The sequence below is a fragment of the Colossoma macropomum genome, unplaced genomic scaffold, assembly GCF_904425465.1.
Source record: "Colossoma macropomum unplaced genomic scaffold, Colossoma_macropomum, whole genome shotgun sequence".
In the NCBI taxonomy this organism is placed as follows: domain Eukaryota; kingdom Metazoa; phylum Chordata; class Actinopteri; order Characiformes; family Serrasalmidae; genus Colossoma; species Colossoma macropomum.
The window spans coordinates 20,932,892-20,948,862 of NW_023494792.1; the positions used below are offsets into that span (position 1 = coordinate 20,932,892).

The 15,971-nt window shown below is 40.6% G+C and overlaps 1 protein-coding gene across 1 annotated transcript in view; it reads left to right on the top strand.

The window, feature by feature from the left end:
- Positions 1-15,971, top strand: part of LOC118811926 (von Willebrand factor A domain-containing protein 5A-like) — a 27,780-nt gene continuing 11,809 nt past the window's right edge. The window contains exons 1-15 of the mRNA XM_036576527.1: positions 1-166; positions 1,112-1,194; positions 3,095-3,297; positions 4,430-4,652; positions 5,290-5,456; positions 5,896-6,010; positions 6,651-6,826; positions 10,129-10,217; positions 10,372-10,516; positions 11,353-11,432; positions 12,696-12,810; positions 13,503-13,661; positions 13,872-13,978; positions 15,264-15,481; positions 15,817-15,870. Coding sequence (XP_036432420.1) covers positions 1,155-1,194; positions 3,095-3,297; positions 4,430-4,652; positions 5,290-5,456; positions 5,896-6,010; positions 6,651-6,826; positions 10,129-10,217; positions 10,372-10,516; positions 11,353-11,432; positions 12,696-12,810; positions 13,503-13,661; positions 13,872-13,978; positions 15,264-15,481; positions 15,817-15,870 — 1,891 coding nt within the window. The 5' untranslated portion in view covers positions 1-166; positions 1,112-1,154. The remainder of the gene's footprint in view (positions 167-1,111; positions 1,195-3,094; positions 3,298-4,429; positions 4,653-5,289; positions 5,457-5,895; positions 6,011-6,650; positions 6,827-10,128; positions 10,218-10,371; positions 10,517-11,352; positions 11,433-12,695; positions 12,811-13,502; positions 13,662-13,871; positions 13,979-15,263; positions 15,482-15,816; positions 15,871-15,971) is intronic.

Genomic DNA, 15,971 nt, shown 5'->3' on the forward strand with positions numbered 1-15,971 from the left:
AGCTTCACATCCAGAGAGCCCAGGACTGAGAGTGGACTCTACTGCCTGTTTAAACTCTGTGCTCTGTGGAAGAGGAGAGGGGGCGGCGGGGATTGTTTTCAAGTGAATCGCTGGCAGAGATACATAGAAGGGAGAGGAGGGTCCCTGTGCTGACACAGCTACAGAGGTTTGTTATCCAGAAACGGGGCGGGGAGGGATTTATGGGAAACAGGCTTTCAGCTCCAGATGAAATCCAGTCTGGTGTGTTTTAGAACAGGCGCTGTTCTGGACAGGAGCTCTTATTTAAATAGACCAAACACCGTATAAAGAACACAAGCAGACTAACCAGAACACAAAGTCACACAGGAGGAAACTCCTGATGATAGAAAGGAAGCATTAAGGGGGCTTTTCAGTGATAACCCACACGGAAAGTTCGCACATGTAAAAATATATAAAATAAATTTAAAAACGTAATGTGTTGTTTCTTAGCGTACTTTAGTGTTTGGAATATATTTCTGGACTAAAACGATGTATTCTCGCATGAAATGTGTCTCACATGTAAATATACATAACTGTGTTTTTTGCCGTGTGGGAATTTAGCCTCGCACCAGCTGTTATTGCAGTAAATATGCCAAAACAGGAAGCTGTTTCAAAGGTGAAGACTGTGGCAAAACTGTAAGATACAAGCTTTACGATAAATGCTGAGAAAAGCCCTTAAAAAGCAGGTAGCCTATATAGTATACGAGTTGGGACAGTGTGTGGATTAGTAAAGGGGCGCACCCCGGAGTGGGCGGGGTTACCTAGCCCTGCAGACTCTTAATGCACTGTACCCTCCGCATTTGAGCTCATCTCAGTAAATGAGCTGCTCAGTCACTGTGCTGGGAACGATTAGACATACGAAGCTAAATCAGACACAGCTCTATTTCAGCTCCACGGCAGCTGTCAGCTCTACATTTAAAGGTAGGTTCTCTTTCACTTTCGCTTCACTTGTTCTGGGTTTGATGTGTTTTCGAGGTCACTGACTGACAGTAAGGGCTGGTTTTCTGTTCTTAGTTCACTAAACAGTCTGATTCTCGTTCACTGAGTGAGAAAACTTCGCTCTGATAAACTGTGTTTGTTGTTGGTGTTGCAGAAAATCAGGTCCCGCCCACGTTGTGGTTCTGCAGCTGGACAAGATGATGAACTGCGGATTATTGACCGACAAGAATGAACCAGGTAAGAACAGAAGCTCTCCTCACCCTTTTCTCCTGCTGACACTGTTTTCTTTACATTTCTTTAAAACCTTAATCGAATAAATGGTAGAGAGACACCTGAAATCTAGTTTTAGTGAACAAATATGTACAATTGAGCAACTGCACTAACTACACCCAGGCATGATTACTGTCAGACATGTTGCGTAAAAACACCACTTAAATAGAATCTGTCAGGCAAAGTGAAGCAGACTAAGGTCTCAAAAACCACATTCTAAAGAGATTCAAATATAGATGAGAAACAAAGTCACTGAAACTCACCAGTCTAGAAAGGGTTACAAAGCCACTGCTAAGGCTCTGGGACTGCAGTGAACCACAATGATAGCCATTATACACAAATGGACAGTACTTGGAATAGTGGTGAACCTTCCTAGGCGTGGCCGACCTCTCAAGATTTCAACAAGAACGCATTGACGACTCATCCAGGAGGTCACAAAGAACCCAGACGAACATCTAAAGAACTGCAGGCCTCACTTGCCTCAGTCAAGATCAATATACACGATTCCACAATAAGAAAGACACTGGACAAGAATGGCATCCTTGATAGAGTTGCAAGGCACAAACCACTGCTGACCAAAAAGAACACATGGCTCATCTCACATTTGCCAAAAAAACATCCAGGTGGCCCCAAAGACTTTGGGACAATGTTCTGTGGAATGATGAGTCAAAGGTGGAACTTTTTGGCAGACATTGGTCCCGTTACATCTGGCGTAAAGCTACCACCTCATTCCACCATAAGAATATCATACCAACAGTCAAACATAGTGTGATAGTCTGGGGCTGCTTTGCTTCTGCAGGACCTGGACGCCTCGTCATAACTGTCGAAACCATGAATTCTGCTCTCTATCAGAAAATCCTGAAGGAGAGTGTCCACCTGTCAGTCTGTGACCTAAAGTAGAAGCACAGTTGGGTTATGCAGCAGGGCAATGATCCGAAGCACACAAGCAAGTCCGCCTCTCAATGGCTCAAAAGAAGCAAAATTATGGTTTTGGAGTGACCGAGTTAAAGTCCTGACTTCAGTCCCATTGAGATGCTGTGGCAAGACCTTAAACAGGCAGTTCTTGCTTGAAAATTCCCCAGTGTAGCCGAATTGAAATAATTCTGTAAAGAAGCGTGAGCCAAAATTCCTCCACAGTGTTGTAAAAGACTCATAGCAAGTTATTACAAATGTTTGATTGCAGTTGTTGCTGCCAAGGGTGACACAACCAGTTATTAGGTTTATGGGGCAATTACTTTTTCACATGGGCAATATAGGTTTTGAAATAAATGTTTATCATCAAGAAATGGCATGATAATTTAAAAGCTGCATTTTGTGCTTTATTTTATATTAAGTATTATAGTTGAAAGAGCTGAAACATTCAAATGTGACAAATGATCAGAAACAGAAGAAATTGGGGTGGGGCAAATACTTTTTCACAGCACTGTAAGAATGGGAAAGCTCGTATTTTTTATTTGAAAAAATTGAATCTGAGGTGATCGCCTTTACATTCGGCCGATGACAGCAAAAAAGCCTTTATAATAAGAGTTAATTTCAGTATTCAGACAAATTCATCTCCACGTGACTTTCAACTTGTTAACATTAAGAGGAAAGAATCTAATTAGATTGTGACCATTTAACTACACAGACAGATCGCGATATCCATTTGATTTTTTAAAAATATATTGCGATCTGTCTGTGTATTTAATGCATGCAAGATCAACAATTAACATTAAATGTTTACTTAATAAACATTAAACTGATGTGCAGTGTGCTTAAGACCCCCAGTCTCCCCTTCTCAGCATTTTTCTATTATGGTTCAGGTTCTAATGACAACCACTGTAGTCTGAATCAGCTAACCAAGCCCCTCTTTTTGTTTCCTGTTCAGTTCCTCTGAAGAGCATAGTGGTGGATCTGCAGGTTAAAGGTCATGTAGCTACAGTGAGCTCCACTCTGCAGTATGTAAATGAAGAAGAGCGCCCCCTGGAGGCCCTGTTTGTCTTCCCCATGCCTGCAGAAGCTGCTCTCTGCCACTTCAGTGCCAAGATTGCTGACAAGGAGATAGTGGCGAAGGTGCAGGAGAAACAGAAGGTGAGAAAGAGTCACCACCGTTCATATACAACTTAACATGACTGCTTCAGAGCACCGATACAAAAGCCAGTGTCTTAAAACTGACTCAGCAAAAGAGAAGCAAAGATCATAACTTAAATCTTAGCATGGCTTCTGTCAGCGTGGGCTGGTGTTTGACTTACACCCTGTTTCACTGGTTACTTTTGAAAGCGAATTGTGCAAGATACGCATACCACAGAGATGAGTAATAGACATTTGTAATAGTGATAGACGTGTGAATAGAAAACAAATTAGTTTCAACTTTGCCACACCTTTGGAGTTACCATGAGTACTGAAGATATTTGGAGTAATAAATCAGCATAGACACTTGGACTCTCAGACTTGAATTTGGTGCCATAATGTTCTTCTCTCTCTGAGAAAAAAGACAAAGCAACTTGTAGAAACAAGTAACATGTAATCATGAAATTTTAGCTGAAGATTTATTGCCATACATGCTGAACAAAAATATTAATGCAACACTTTTGGTTTTGCTCCCATTTTGCAGCAGTTTGATTAAAAATCCAGGATTTTTAACTAAGAATGTGTTGTGCTGCTACAGGTGTAGGTCACACCAGATACTAAGTAGGAATTCTGTTTCGTGGCCCACCCTGTTTTTGCAGGGTTTCATTAAAACCTTCTCACTAAGAAATGCTATGATTATATTTTTGTACAGTGTAAATAACTACAATTAAGTGTTTATTTTGTTAATGTTCATTTTATGCAATGTTTAAGGTACAAGCCCAAAGAGGCCTCGCTTTTTGCTTCCTAGTTGTTGATGAAGCTCCTGTCTGACAACACACACAGTTAAATACGGAAACATTACTCGCTGCTTCCCTCTGACCGTTTTATAGAACCAAATTGGAAGAAAAGAGCTTTTGTTGAAAATGTAAGATTCATGTCTCAGTAAAATGTGTTTTCTTATTTATTTTGTTTACATGTATTTGTCTTAACCCAACTGATGAAAATGCACTCAAATCACATTCAGCATTTCTGTGATGTAAACATGAAACTGTGAAAGCTAACAAGTAAAATAACTTTCGTCAGCTTCAATAAACATGATTACGCGATTATGTAATATTTTTGATGGGCCTTGCGTGTTTTGTCTGTACTTCAGGCGCGGGAGGAGTATGATGATGCGATTGCCTCAGGAGATCAGGCCTTTCTGCTGGAGGAGAGTGACGAGAGTGAGGATGTGTTCAAGCTGAGTGTGGGGAGTCTGCCTCCAGCCCAGAGTGCTGCTGTCACCTTCATCTACGTCACTGAGCTCTCTGTGCAGGCTGACCACGCCCTGCGCTTCTGCCTGCCTGCAGTGCTCAACCCCCGCTACACACCACCAGGTACCAAACTGCTCCAGCTCACTGAAAGACACACGCTGCACCTTTCCATCATGAACCAAACACACCACCCTGAACAGCACAACACCTGGCCTGTTACACATTACAGCTTTAATCAGGTCTGAAATTATGATCTGGACCTGAATGTAGTTCAACTCACAGCACCAAGTTTAGAATCTGAACCCTGTATCTGTAACCCTGTAAACTAAACCTGCTGTTTTACTTTTTTTAACCATTTGCTTGCCCACATGCTCATTGGCCTCATGGACTTGCCAGCATTCCAGCGTACCAGATTAAAAATGTTTAAGGTAATAAAAGTAGGGAGAAAGAATAAAGTGGAGGTTAACACAGCCAAAGTCTGCTAAAAGCGGAAGGACATGAGAAACACGAAATTTGAACCCAAACCAAAATTGAAAAATAAGAAAAGATGTCCTAATCCAACGTGAATGGTCAGGTCAGGTCAGGTTCAGACAAATATTTTATTCACAGTTACACAGAATAAGTACTTTAAGCACTGTACTCAGATATACATTGTAATATATAACAGAATCATGTTGCACTCCATGACTCCTTAATAGAAGGAATCATGCTGAACGAACTAAATGAGCTCTTATCTCAGGTTCCTCTGTTTTTCTCTCAGGTACAGGTGGTGGTATAGTGTCAGAGATAACATCATCACCAGCAGGTGTTCCCTACTCTCTCTCTCTCACTGCCCATGTGAGCTCTCCCAACCCCATCACTAAAGTAGAGTCCAAATGTCCTCTTGAGCCTCTGATGTTCCTCAATGCAGACCACACAAACGCAAAGGTATGAGTGTTTTTAAAAAGAGAAAAAGTACATATGTGCAGAGGTGATGATGTAGCTTATGTGTACATATATTTAAAAGTAGATACATGATTAATTTGTATTTTCATGATGTACAGATGCCACAAATTCAGGACTCTGAAACACAAATGTGTGATAGTGTGAAAACTGCATTTGTGCAAATGGCTTTGTTGGTTTTGTTTATGTTGTAGCATGCTGATGTTTATTCAAAGGACCTTTATTAAAAAATATACACTCATAAACCTTTTGACTTGTTAACATGTTGATCCACTAATTGGCCTTTGGTCAGCTGTCCTTCTAAAAATGACCTTTTAAGATGTTTGTGTGTCAGTGATACAGAGGGACAGTTGTGATTGTCTGCACAACCTCAGTCTGTCAGATATTCACAGCTCTGTCTAATTCTCCCTGTGTGCCTGTGCAGGTGAGTCTGTCCGCAGGTCATATGTTTGACAGAGATGTCGAGCTGTTCCTATATTATCAGAACGCCCACCAGCCCACTGCTATAGTGGAGGCAGGAGAGCCCACAGCACAGCCAGGTAAACATAGTTTCAGTCTATTATTAAGTTGTGAAACAAGCAGATATGTTTTGGCTTAAATGACTAGTAAGTATGTTTTACAGAAAACTATTCAAAAATAAAAATGATGTAGCCTTTTTCTTAAGGTTGCATGGTGGCAATTCCACAGAATAAAAATCAGCTTGGATATTTTTATGTAATGTAATCAAATAAAAAATTTTCCCCTTAATCGGTTATCAGAACAACTGTTGCCTCTAGTGTGAAATGTTGTGACTGTGTTGAGCTGCTAGTGAGCAATTAGGGATGAAAAGGGAGGGATGAGGGTGACTTCAGATTCTTGTTATCAAAAAATCATGTACAACAACTCCTATAATACAAAATAAGACCAAACAGTTTTTAAATCGTATGCATTCTCCAGGAAATATATTCCATCAGTGTTATTGAAGAAAAACCACATAGTTTAACTATGCCACAACACTTCTGTATCTATTTCAAAATTAACCTAGGAAAGTAGTGTATTCTTATCAGCAGGTGCATCATTTGTTGGTTATCACACAGCAATATTTTGTCCTGAAGTGTTATAAATCACACTTTTTCTTTTTTCCGGTCTGTCCTTTTACTTTCTTTCCAATACACATTCTTTCATTTCTCCTTCCTTTAGGAACTCTGATGAGAGACCCTGTGGTCATGCTAAGTTTGTACCCAGAGTTCCCTTCAGCGCTGATGTCATCTGTAACATCTTGTGGTGAATTTGTGTTCATAATGGACAGATCTGGCAGTATGGGCTGTCCGATGCATAATGGATCAGGTGCACAGATGCGCATTGAGAGTGCCAGGGTAAGACTCAAATCGGAGCTTTGTACAAATGTACAGTGCTGTGAAAAGTATTTGCCCCTCACCCTGTTTCTTCTGTTTACGCTAATTTGTCACATTTAAGTGTTTTAGATCATCCAACCAATTTTAAAATGAGATAAAGACAACATGGGTAAACACAAAATGCAGCGTCTGCCCCCCTAAATCTAACAACTGGTTGTTCCACCCTTGGCAGTAACAGCTGCAGTCAGACGTTTGCGATAGTCTTTTACAGCACTTTCAGCCACTCTGCTTTGCAGAATTTTCATTTGGCTACATTGGAGGGTTTTCAAATATGACCTGCCCATTTAAGCTTCTGCCACAGCATCTCAGTGGGACTGAAGTCAGGACTTTGACTCGGCCACTCCAAAACCTTAATTTTTTTCTTTTGAGCCATTCAGATGTGGACTTGCATGTGTGCTTCGGATCATTGCCCTGCTGCATAACCCAACTGCGCTTGTGCTTTCGGTCATGAACTGACAGGTGGACACTCTCCTTCAGGATTTTCTGATAGAGAGCAGAATTCATGGTTTCGACAGTTATGACGAGGCGTCCAGGTCCTGCAGAAGCAAAGCAGCCCCAGACTATCATACTAACACCACCATGTTTGACTGTCGGTAGGATGTTCTTATGGTGGAATGAGGTGTTAGCTTTATGCCAGATTTTTGCACCTGTTGTAAAAGGACCCATGTGTTCCAAATAGTTCTACCTTTTGACTCATCAGTCCTCAGAATATTATCCCAAAAGTCTTAGGGGTCACCTAGATGTTGTTCTGGCAAACATGAGACCAGTCTTTGTGTTCTTTTTGGTCAGCAGTGGTTTGTGCCTTGCAACTCTCCCATGGATGCCATGTCTTTCTTATAGTGGAATCATGTACATTGATCTTAACTGAGGCAAGTCAGGCCTGCAGTTCTTTTGTGCCCTTCTGAGTTGTCGAATGCACTCTTGGTGAAATTTTGGTAGGCTGGCCACTTATGGGAAGGTTCGCCACTGTTCCACGTTTTCTCCATTTGTGTATAATGGCTCTCACTGTGGTTCATTGGACACTGTGGTTCATTAACACTTTCTAGACCGGTAGATTTCAGTGACTTTTTTTCACATCTGTGTTTGAATCTCTTTAGAATGTGGCATCATGTGCTGCTTTTTCCCTTAAAATAGATTTTTCTTTTTAAAGCAGTACATTTTGTTATAGCTATGTGGGCTTTGTAATATTATGCTGGACAGTGCTCACAGGAGACCTATAGATCAATGAGCAAACTCTCAAAAGCAAACTGCCTAGCTCCCCTTGAGAGCTTATATTGTAACAAGAATTGGTGACTGCCTGAACAAGAGCGAGAGGCTACAACTGTGGAGTTAAAACCTTTCACTGTATATATGACATTTATGATAAATACGCTTGTTGTTTGTAACAGACGTTGATGATAAAAATTGGAAATTGGAAACATTACCGCTATGGATTTAAAGTTAAATGTATCTAAAGTAGGAAACTAAACTGTATGAGGGATATAAAGTTAACAGAACTTTCATTTACGCTAAATTGCTCAGTGTGCTGGTGGGCAGGGGGTCCTCATCCCCACATGCAGAACAGCATCATGTTAGGCATCAAAATGCCATGGTATTTTATTTTTCAATACATTCCAAAAATGTTGGGACAGTGTGTGAAATGCCAAGAAAAACAGAAAGCAGTGATTAGTAAATTCTGTTTGACCTGATTAAACAGTACAGAAAACAGAAATTTCTGATGTTTTAAATTTTAACTTTGCTTTTTTTTTTATATCAGCACATTCCAAAAAGCATGTTTACCACTGTGTTACATCACCTTTCCTTTTAACCACAATGAATAATCTTTTGGGGGCTGAGGATGTCAGTTGATCCAAGTGAATTTTTTTTGCCATTTTTCAGTTATGCAACTCTTCAGCTGCGCAGCTGCATGGGGCCTTTGTTGCCATACTTTGCACTTCATAAGGCGCCACGTGTTTTTAGGAAACAGGCAGACCAGTCCAGCACCCGTAATCTCTCATTACGCAGCCATGCTGTTGTAACACATGCAAAGTTTTTCTTGACATTGTCATGATGAAATAAACAGGGACGTCCCTCCCTTTGAAAAACAGTGTCTAAAAGGCAGCATCTGTTGCTCCAAAATGTGTGTGTATTATTCAGCATTAGTGGTGCTTTCACAAATGTCCAAGTTACCCACTAATACCCATCCTCCTATACCGTTGGTAACAATCTGGATGGTCCTTTATTTCTTTATCCCAGAGAGCATGGCATCCATTATTTCCATAAACAATTAGAAAGGTTGACTCATCATAGCACGATACATGTTTCCCCTGAGTATCAGTCCATTTCAGATAAGCTCCAGCCCAGAAAAGATGGCAACGTTTCTGGATGCCATTGGCTTGTGGCATCCACTGTGCAGAGTACAGTCTTAACTTACATTTCTGTATGCAGCGATGAGTGTTTTCTGACTTTGGTTTGGTTTGTCGAAGTGTTTCTAAGCCCATGTGGCCTTGCCCTTTTCCCACTGAGATTTCTCCAGATTCCCTGCATCTTTTTATGATATTAGGCATGGCAGAGAGAGAAATAGCTAAAATCCTGGCAAATGTTGGTTGAGGAATATTGTTCTTTTTAACGTTCCTAGTCTTAATTGGTCCTGTCTCAACTTTTTTGGAATGTGTTGCAGGAATCAATTTCAGAATGAGTGTATATTCATAAAAACAATGAAGCTGATAATATAAAACATTAATTATCTTGTATTTGTACTGTTTTCATTTAAATACAGGTCATAGTGGATTTACAAATCACTGCTTTCTATTTTACTTGACGTCTCAACTTTTTGAAATTAAGTTTGTAAATGGAGAATGACATTGTGTCAGAGATTTGTAATGTGCCAGTCTTTCCAATCAGAATATATATATGTATATGTATATGTGTGTGTATATATATATATATGTGTGTGTGTGTGTGTGTGTGTGTGTGTGTGTGTATATACAGCACTGTACAAACTCTTACTTTTATATACACAGCTTTGTACAAAACATTGTTTTCATCCATCAAAAGCACACCTGATTCTAACTACAGGTGAAACTGAGCTTTTTGGAGGAAAGCTTTGGAAATGGTTAAACAAATACATATTTATATATAAATATGTTATATAAATGTTATATGAATATATGATATCTTTCTGCTTTTGAGTGACCACTTCATCAAAACTACATTTTCATATATATTCAGGTTGATCTGAACTCTTATTAATAGTATTTGTTTGATGTTATACTTTTCTTTAGGACACTCTGCTCCTCCTGTTGAAGAGTCTCCCTCTGGGCTGCTTCTTCAATATCTACGGCTTTGGTTCACACTATGAGTCCTACTTTCCGTGAGTAAATTTATATCATAGTCGGAGTTCATGAATGAGACACTTTCAGACAGGAGGTGATTCAGAACAGATTTAACGTTCAGGACTCTGATGTTGTGTGTGTGTGTGTGTGTGTGTGTGTGTGTGTGTGTGTGTGTGTGTTTGCTGTCTTCAGGAAGAGTGTTGAATACACTCAGGAGACAATGGACCAGGCTGTGAAGAGAGTAAAGGAGATGCAAGCAGACATGGGTGGCACTGAGATTCTGCAGCCTCTGAAACACATCTACAGTCAGCAGTGCATCCCTAACCAGCCCAGACAGGTAACATCACTTACCTGTTCACTGTAATCTCATTCAGATATTAATCTGTGTTATGTAGGGGTAAGTAAGAGTTTATGATTTTAATCCAAACAACCCATCTCTGCTAGTGACAATTTATTTTGACTCTGCCATTTGTGAACATGAGTGCAAATGATGCAATATACCCCATAGTTAGGGATTGTTTGTACAGACTAATTGTAACATACAAAGGCTGTTTGTGACATTTACTTGGAACATTTCAAAATATTAATTGTTTCAAAATATTAACTGTTTTGAGTTGGTTTGGGGAGGTGGACTGCTATGGACTTCTGTGGGATGTCTGATGCAGGCCTTGAATGTCAGCCAAAATGTCAAGTTTTTAACTAAATAAGGTCAGAGTTTCTGTTGGTATAGAGTGAGTGTCGCTGGTTTTGGCTGCACCTCATCTATAGTTGTTTAAAACACCTTTTTTTCTTCTTCTTGGTCCTAAAAGTATGGAATTCTCTCATTGTTTACTTTGGGAAGCTTAGTTGTAACACTGTTAAAACTAACCCTGCCGCGGGGAGGCTGCATTTTAACCTTCATTTTTGGTTCTTAAACCCCCAGATGGCCCAGATTTTGGTATCCAATCTGATATTCATACAAATCACAGTAAAAATATGGTCATATGTAACAAACAACACACTCAGCATTTCCGTGTCTTTATTGAGCAAATACAGATATTTTCTCACAGCTGTACTTTTGTTCCAGGATTAAAGGAGAGCATGCTTGAAAATATTATAGTGCCTCCTTACTAATGATTTTGTCCTGGATGTTCTGGCTTGAAGTTCTCTGATGTCTTTCTTTTCTCCCTGCAGGTGTTCATGTTCACTGATGGAGAGGTGTGGAACACCAACGAAGTTCTTTCCCTTGTGAGAAACAACGCTGAATCTCACAGGCATGTAGCGTTCATTACACAGACAGACAGACAGACCTTTATTGATCCCGAAGGGAAAGTGCAGTGTTTCAGTAGCAACACATAATTGCACATAAACTTACGTATACTATGCAGAAAATGACAAGTACTAATAAAAATAGACATGATAGACATAAGTTAGGCAGAAATAAAAAAGGCATAAGTTAAAGTATAACAAGTAGAAATAAAACTATGAATATTTGCATATTTACATAGCATGTAAGACAGATTTGTTGTATTTACCTGAGAGCAGGCACTAAGTGGTATGAGGTAGTCTAAAAGCACAGTGAGTATAGACATAACTAGGAGTTGCAGCAATATTACAGTGTAAAGTGCGCAGTGAGAGTGTCATTACAGTAGCAGTAATGAAATATTGCAGTGTGTATTAACAGGAGAGGAGGTACTGTGATGTGGTTCAGCATAGGAGATCAGTAGCCTCTCTGCAGTAAGGAGACCTGTTGTAGAGCGTTATAGCAGTGGGTAAGAAAGATCTTACATGGCGCTCTTTGACACAGCACAGCTGTAACAGTCTGCCACTGAATGTGCTTGTCTGTTCATCCAGTGTAGTATGCAGGGGGTGTGAGGTTTTGTCCAAGATGGCTAACAGCTTGTTGAGCATCCTTTGTTCTGCCACAACCTCCAAAGAGCCCAGCTTGACTCCTACAACAGAGCCAGCCTTCCTTATAAAATGTATAACAAATTGAAAATGTATAACAAATTTGAGGGGTTATTTTGATCAATACAAGGAGACCTTTGTACCTCCAGGCAATACAAGTGATTTTTTTGGTGTATAGGGGACGATTCATGAGAGATTTATAATACACTGTGTAAGTGTATTATAATACACTTGGGCTGGAGGTTAGGATACCAGCCTTGTGACCGGAAGGTTGCTGGTTCGATCTCCTCAACTGACAGTACATGACTGAAGTACCCTTGAGCAAGGCACCTAACCCCCAACTGCTCCCCAGGCGCCATGGATAGGGCTGCCCACCGCTCCGGGCAAGTGTGCTCACTGCCCCCTAGTGTGTCTTCACTAGTGTGTATGTATGTGGCTGTTTCACTGCACAGATGGGTTAAATGCAGAGGTCTAATTCCAGTGTGGCTAAAGGTTCATTCATGTCTGTTCAAGTACTCACAACTGTGAACAGTACTAGTGAAAATAGTGCAAATCGTGTAGCACAGCTTTGTAGAAATCAGTAATTTTACTGTCTTTATTAAATGACTGAGCTGGTGTTGTTTCAACAGGTGCTTCTCGTTTGGGATTGGTGAAGGTGCGAGCACCGCCCTCATCGCAGGAATGGCTCAGGAGGGATGTGGCCACGCCCAGTTTATCACAGGCACTGATCGCATGCAGCCCAAAGTAAATCTGGCTAAAACTAGCAGAAATTATAGTAATACATACTACAATATTGGGCCATGTTTTTTTTTTTAATGGTGTGCAAAACCCTGGGGAGAGGTTTCTAAAATATGAACATTATTACATATTTTTATACATTTTTTTTTAAAGATTGTTGTTCAAAACATGGATAGCCTAAAACTGCTTTGACCAATTGTGATTTGTAAAAAAAATAGCACTAATAAAATAAACATATGTGCACATGTTCAAGTCAGCTGCTGATGCTTTTATGCCTACAAAATGCACCAATCTTGAGTAGATACAGCCCCGACAACCATTAAATGAAAAAGTACTTTATCACCTTACTGACATGAATAGTGTAAGTTAGCTATGATTTAATTTGATGTAAATGTATAAACTCTAATATTTGCATTTCCATTGAACAAACTCTATACTTATTCATGAATGTCATGTATTATTTAGAGTAAACACTTGTTTTCATTTTATTTATCTCACTTTTCACTTCAATAACAGTAAATGAAACAAGGTTCAGATCTTGGTGTCAGTTAAGCAGAAAAATATATTTATGAGCACTTTAAAGGTGCTATTCTTACTCTCTGCTGTCGGCTCTGCACAAACACATTCATCACTTTCCTTCAACATCTTTTACATTGTTTATTTACTCTTATTCACTCTCTTTCCTTCTCTCTTTCTAGGTAATGCAGTCTCTCCGCTATGCTCTACAGCCAGCTGTGGTTGATATTAGTGAAGAGTGGACGGTCCCAGTGGGCATGTCCGCCACCCGCCTTAGCCCACCCATTAACGCACTCTTCCAGGGTCAAAGGGCACTGATTTACGCTCAGCTGAAAGGAGAGGTGAGAGCATTAATCTGATATTTACAGGGAAACAAGCTTCCACTATTTTACCCTTTTCCTTGAATCTAGTAGTCCATGAGCTTTACAACTATTTAAATAGGTTAGAAACATTCAGAAATGAATATTGGTGACACAGCGCTGCTTTCAGTTATGAGTCTCCTTATTTAGTGAGTGAACTGATGACACAGCCACACTTCTTTCTGTCTGTAGAGTCAGAGCTCAGACTCTGAGGGGACTGTAACAGTGAAGTACCGTCTAGCAGATCAAGAAGTCACCAACACACTCAGCTACTCCCTCAAGCCTGCTGAGAATACAGGGTAACATTCAGTTACATGTTCATTCTGTGATCTCCACTGTTTTCTCTGAGGAACAGTTACTTTTTCATTTCTTTCTCCTCTGCTGATGTTATGACATCACAGTAAGAACAACTACAGCAGTCAAACTGACTTGGATGTGTTTAACTGACTTCAACATAAAAGCATGGTAGTGTGTGTTGTGGTGATATGATTGTGATGGGCACAGTGATGTAACAGCCCGGGTTAGGGCTGGGTCCTCTGAAAGGCCAGCAGTGTCCACCAGAGGGAGGTAGAGAGTTCCATCCTAGCGATCAGGACAGTTTGCTGCAGCTGTGAGCAGCCTACTTAGGGGAAGCCCTCACAGCCTGCCACTCAGTCTTGAGTTCACGTTGCCACATGCAAGTGTGTCTGCAAGATCTTTGTCTCCTCCTTCAGCTTTCTTACATGGCCAATGTTTTACTACCTCAGAACTGCTGTAGTTATGTTTGTTATCTGACTGCGTAAACTCACAGATCACAGCATGTTAAATATCTCTGCACTTTATTCCACTACCTCATGCTCAGAAATGAGTGCTGTGTCGGCGCTGCACTGTCCTGTCTGTTTACTGTGTCTAATGTCTGTTTAATTTATCGTATTTATTGTATTGTTTCTAGCTTAATTTTTTGTTTGCACTCTTATGTCTGCACGTTCGCCCTTTGTACTTTTTGTTCCTTGTTGCACCTTGTTGTTCCTGGAGGAACCTAATTTCACTCCACTGTGTACTTGTACATAGATAGAATGACTTGACTTGGTAGCTCAGCCGGATCCAGTTGGTCTTTCACTGTAGTGACATTGGCTTGTGCCTCACAGCTTAGAGGAGTTTAAGTGTGAATTTAAGTTTCAGTGTTGAGGTTGTTTTTCACTCCTATTGTCAAGGTCTGTTTTCCTTTACCCTGAGCCACGGGTGGTTTATTGTCGTCCCCTTTTCCACTTGGTTTTCTCTCTTGGCTCTGCACTTGGGTCCTCTGCCCCCTCTCAGTTGGTGGCTTGCATGTTGGTGTCACTGCCACATTAGGAATGGTACACCATCCAGTACCTTGGTGATCTTAAGGTGGTCCCTCTCCATTGATGGATGGGGTCAAAGGGGGTTGATAAATTATGCGTAGCAACAGATGGACTGCAGTTAGTAACTGTAAATCTATAGAATGTGCTTAGATGGTAGGTGTACCTGATAAAACTGCATAGTCAGATCAGCTAAACCTGTTAACGTTTATCTTTAGTTGGCTTCATCACCCTCACACAGCTCGTACACTGTCTGTTTGTTCAGACTGTCCATCCACAGACTGGCTGCCCGCTCTCTGATCCGCTCTCTGGAACGGGAGGAGCAGAATGAGGGAGCTGAGAAAGAGGCTTTAAAGGCCAGAGTGGTGGAGCTCAGTGTGCAGGCTGGAGTGAGCAGCTCACACACAGCCTTCATCGCCGTTCTTAAGGGCAGTGGAGAGGCTGTGACAGGACCACTGCTGAGGAGGAGAGTGCCTACAGCAGGTTAGTGTTGCTTTATGCATTTCTTCTCTCAATGGGCCTCATTCACCAATATTTTTTTCTTAACACCAATAAAGTTTTTTTCTTAAATTTGTTCTTGAGAAAGGTCCTAAGAAAAAGTCAGCATCAGATTTGTGAATATTCTTAAACCATAGTATGGTTTGCAAATTTGTTCTTGTTAGTGTGTGCAGATTCTGTTCTTAACTAAGAACAAACCCCAAATAAGAAAACATTGGTGAATGTCAGAATCCTCTTGAAAACTGTGGATTTTAAGAATTTCTTAATCATGGAAAACACATGGAGAACTGAGTGTCCTGTTTTCATGTGTTTCTGTTTAGGGTTGTTTGGCATGGGTCCACCAGTCGCAATGGCATGTTGTGCTCGTTTCCCTAGTAAGTTTCTGTATATTTCATTCGTTATTGGCCAACGGCTGAGCAGTGCTTTCTGCAGCTCATTGACTGTTAGCAACAAGCTCTTTGCTGTCTGCTGTGCT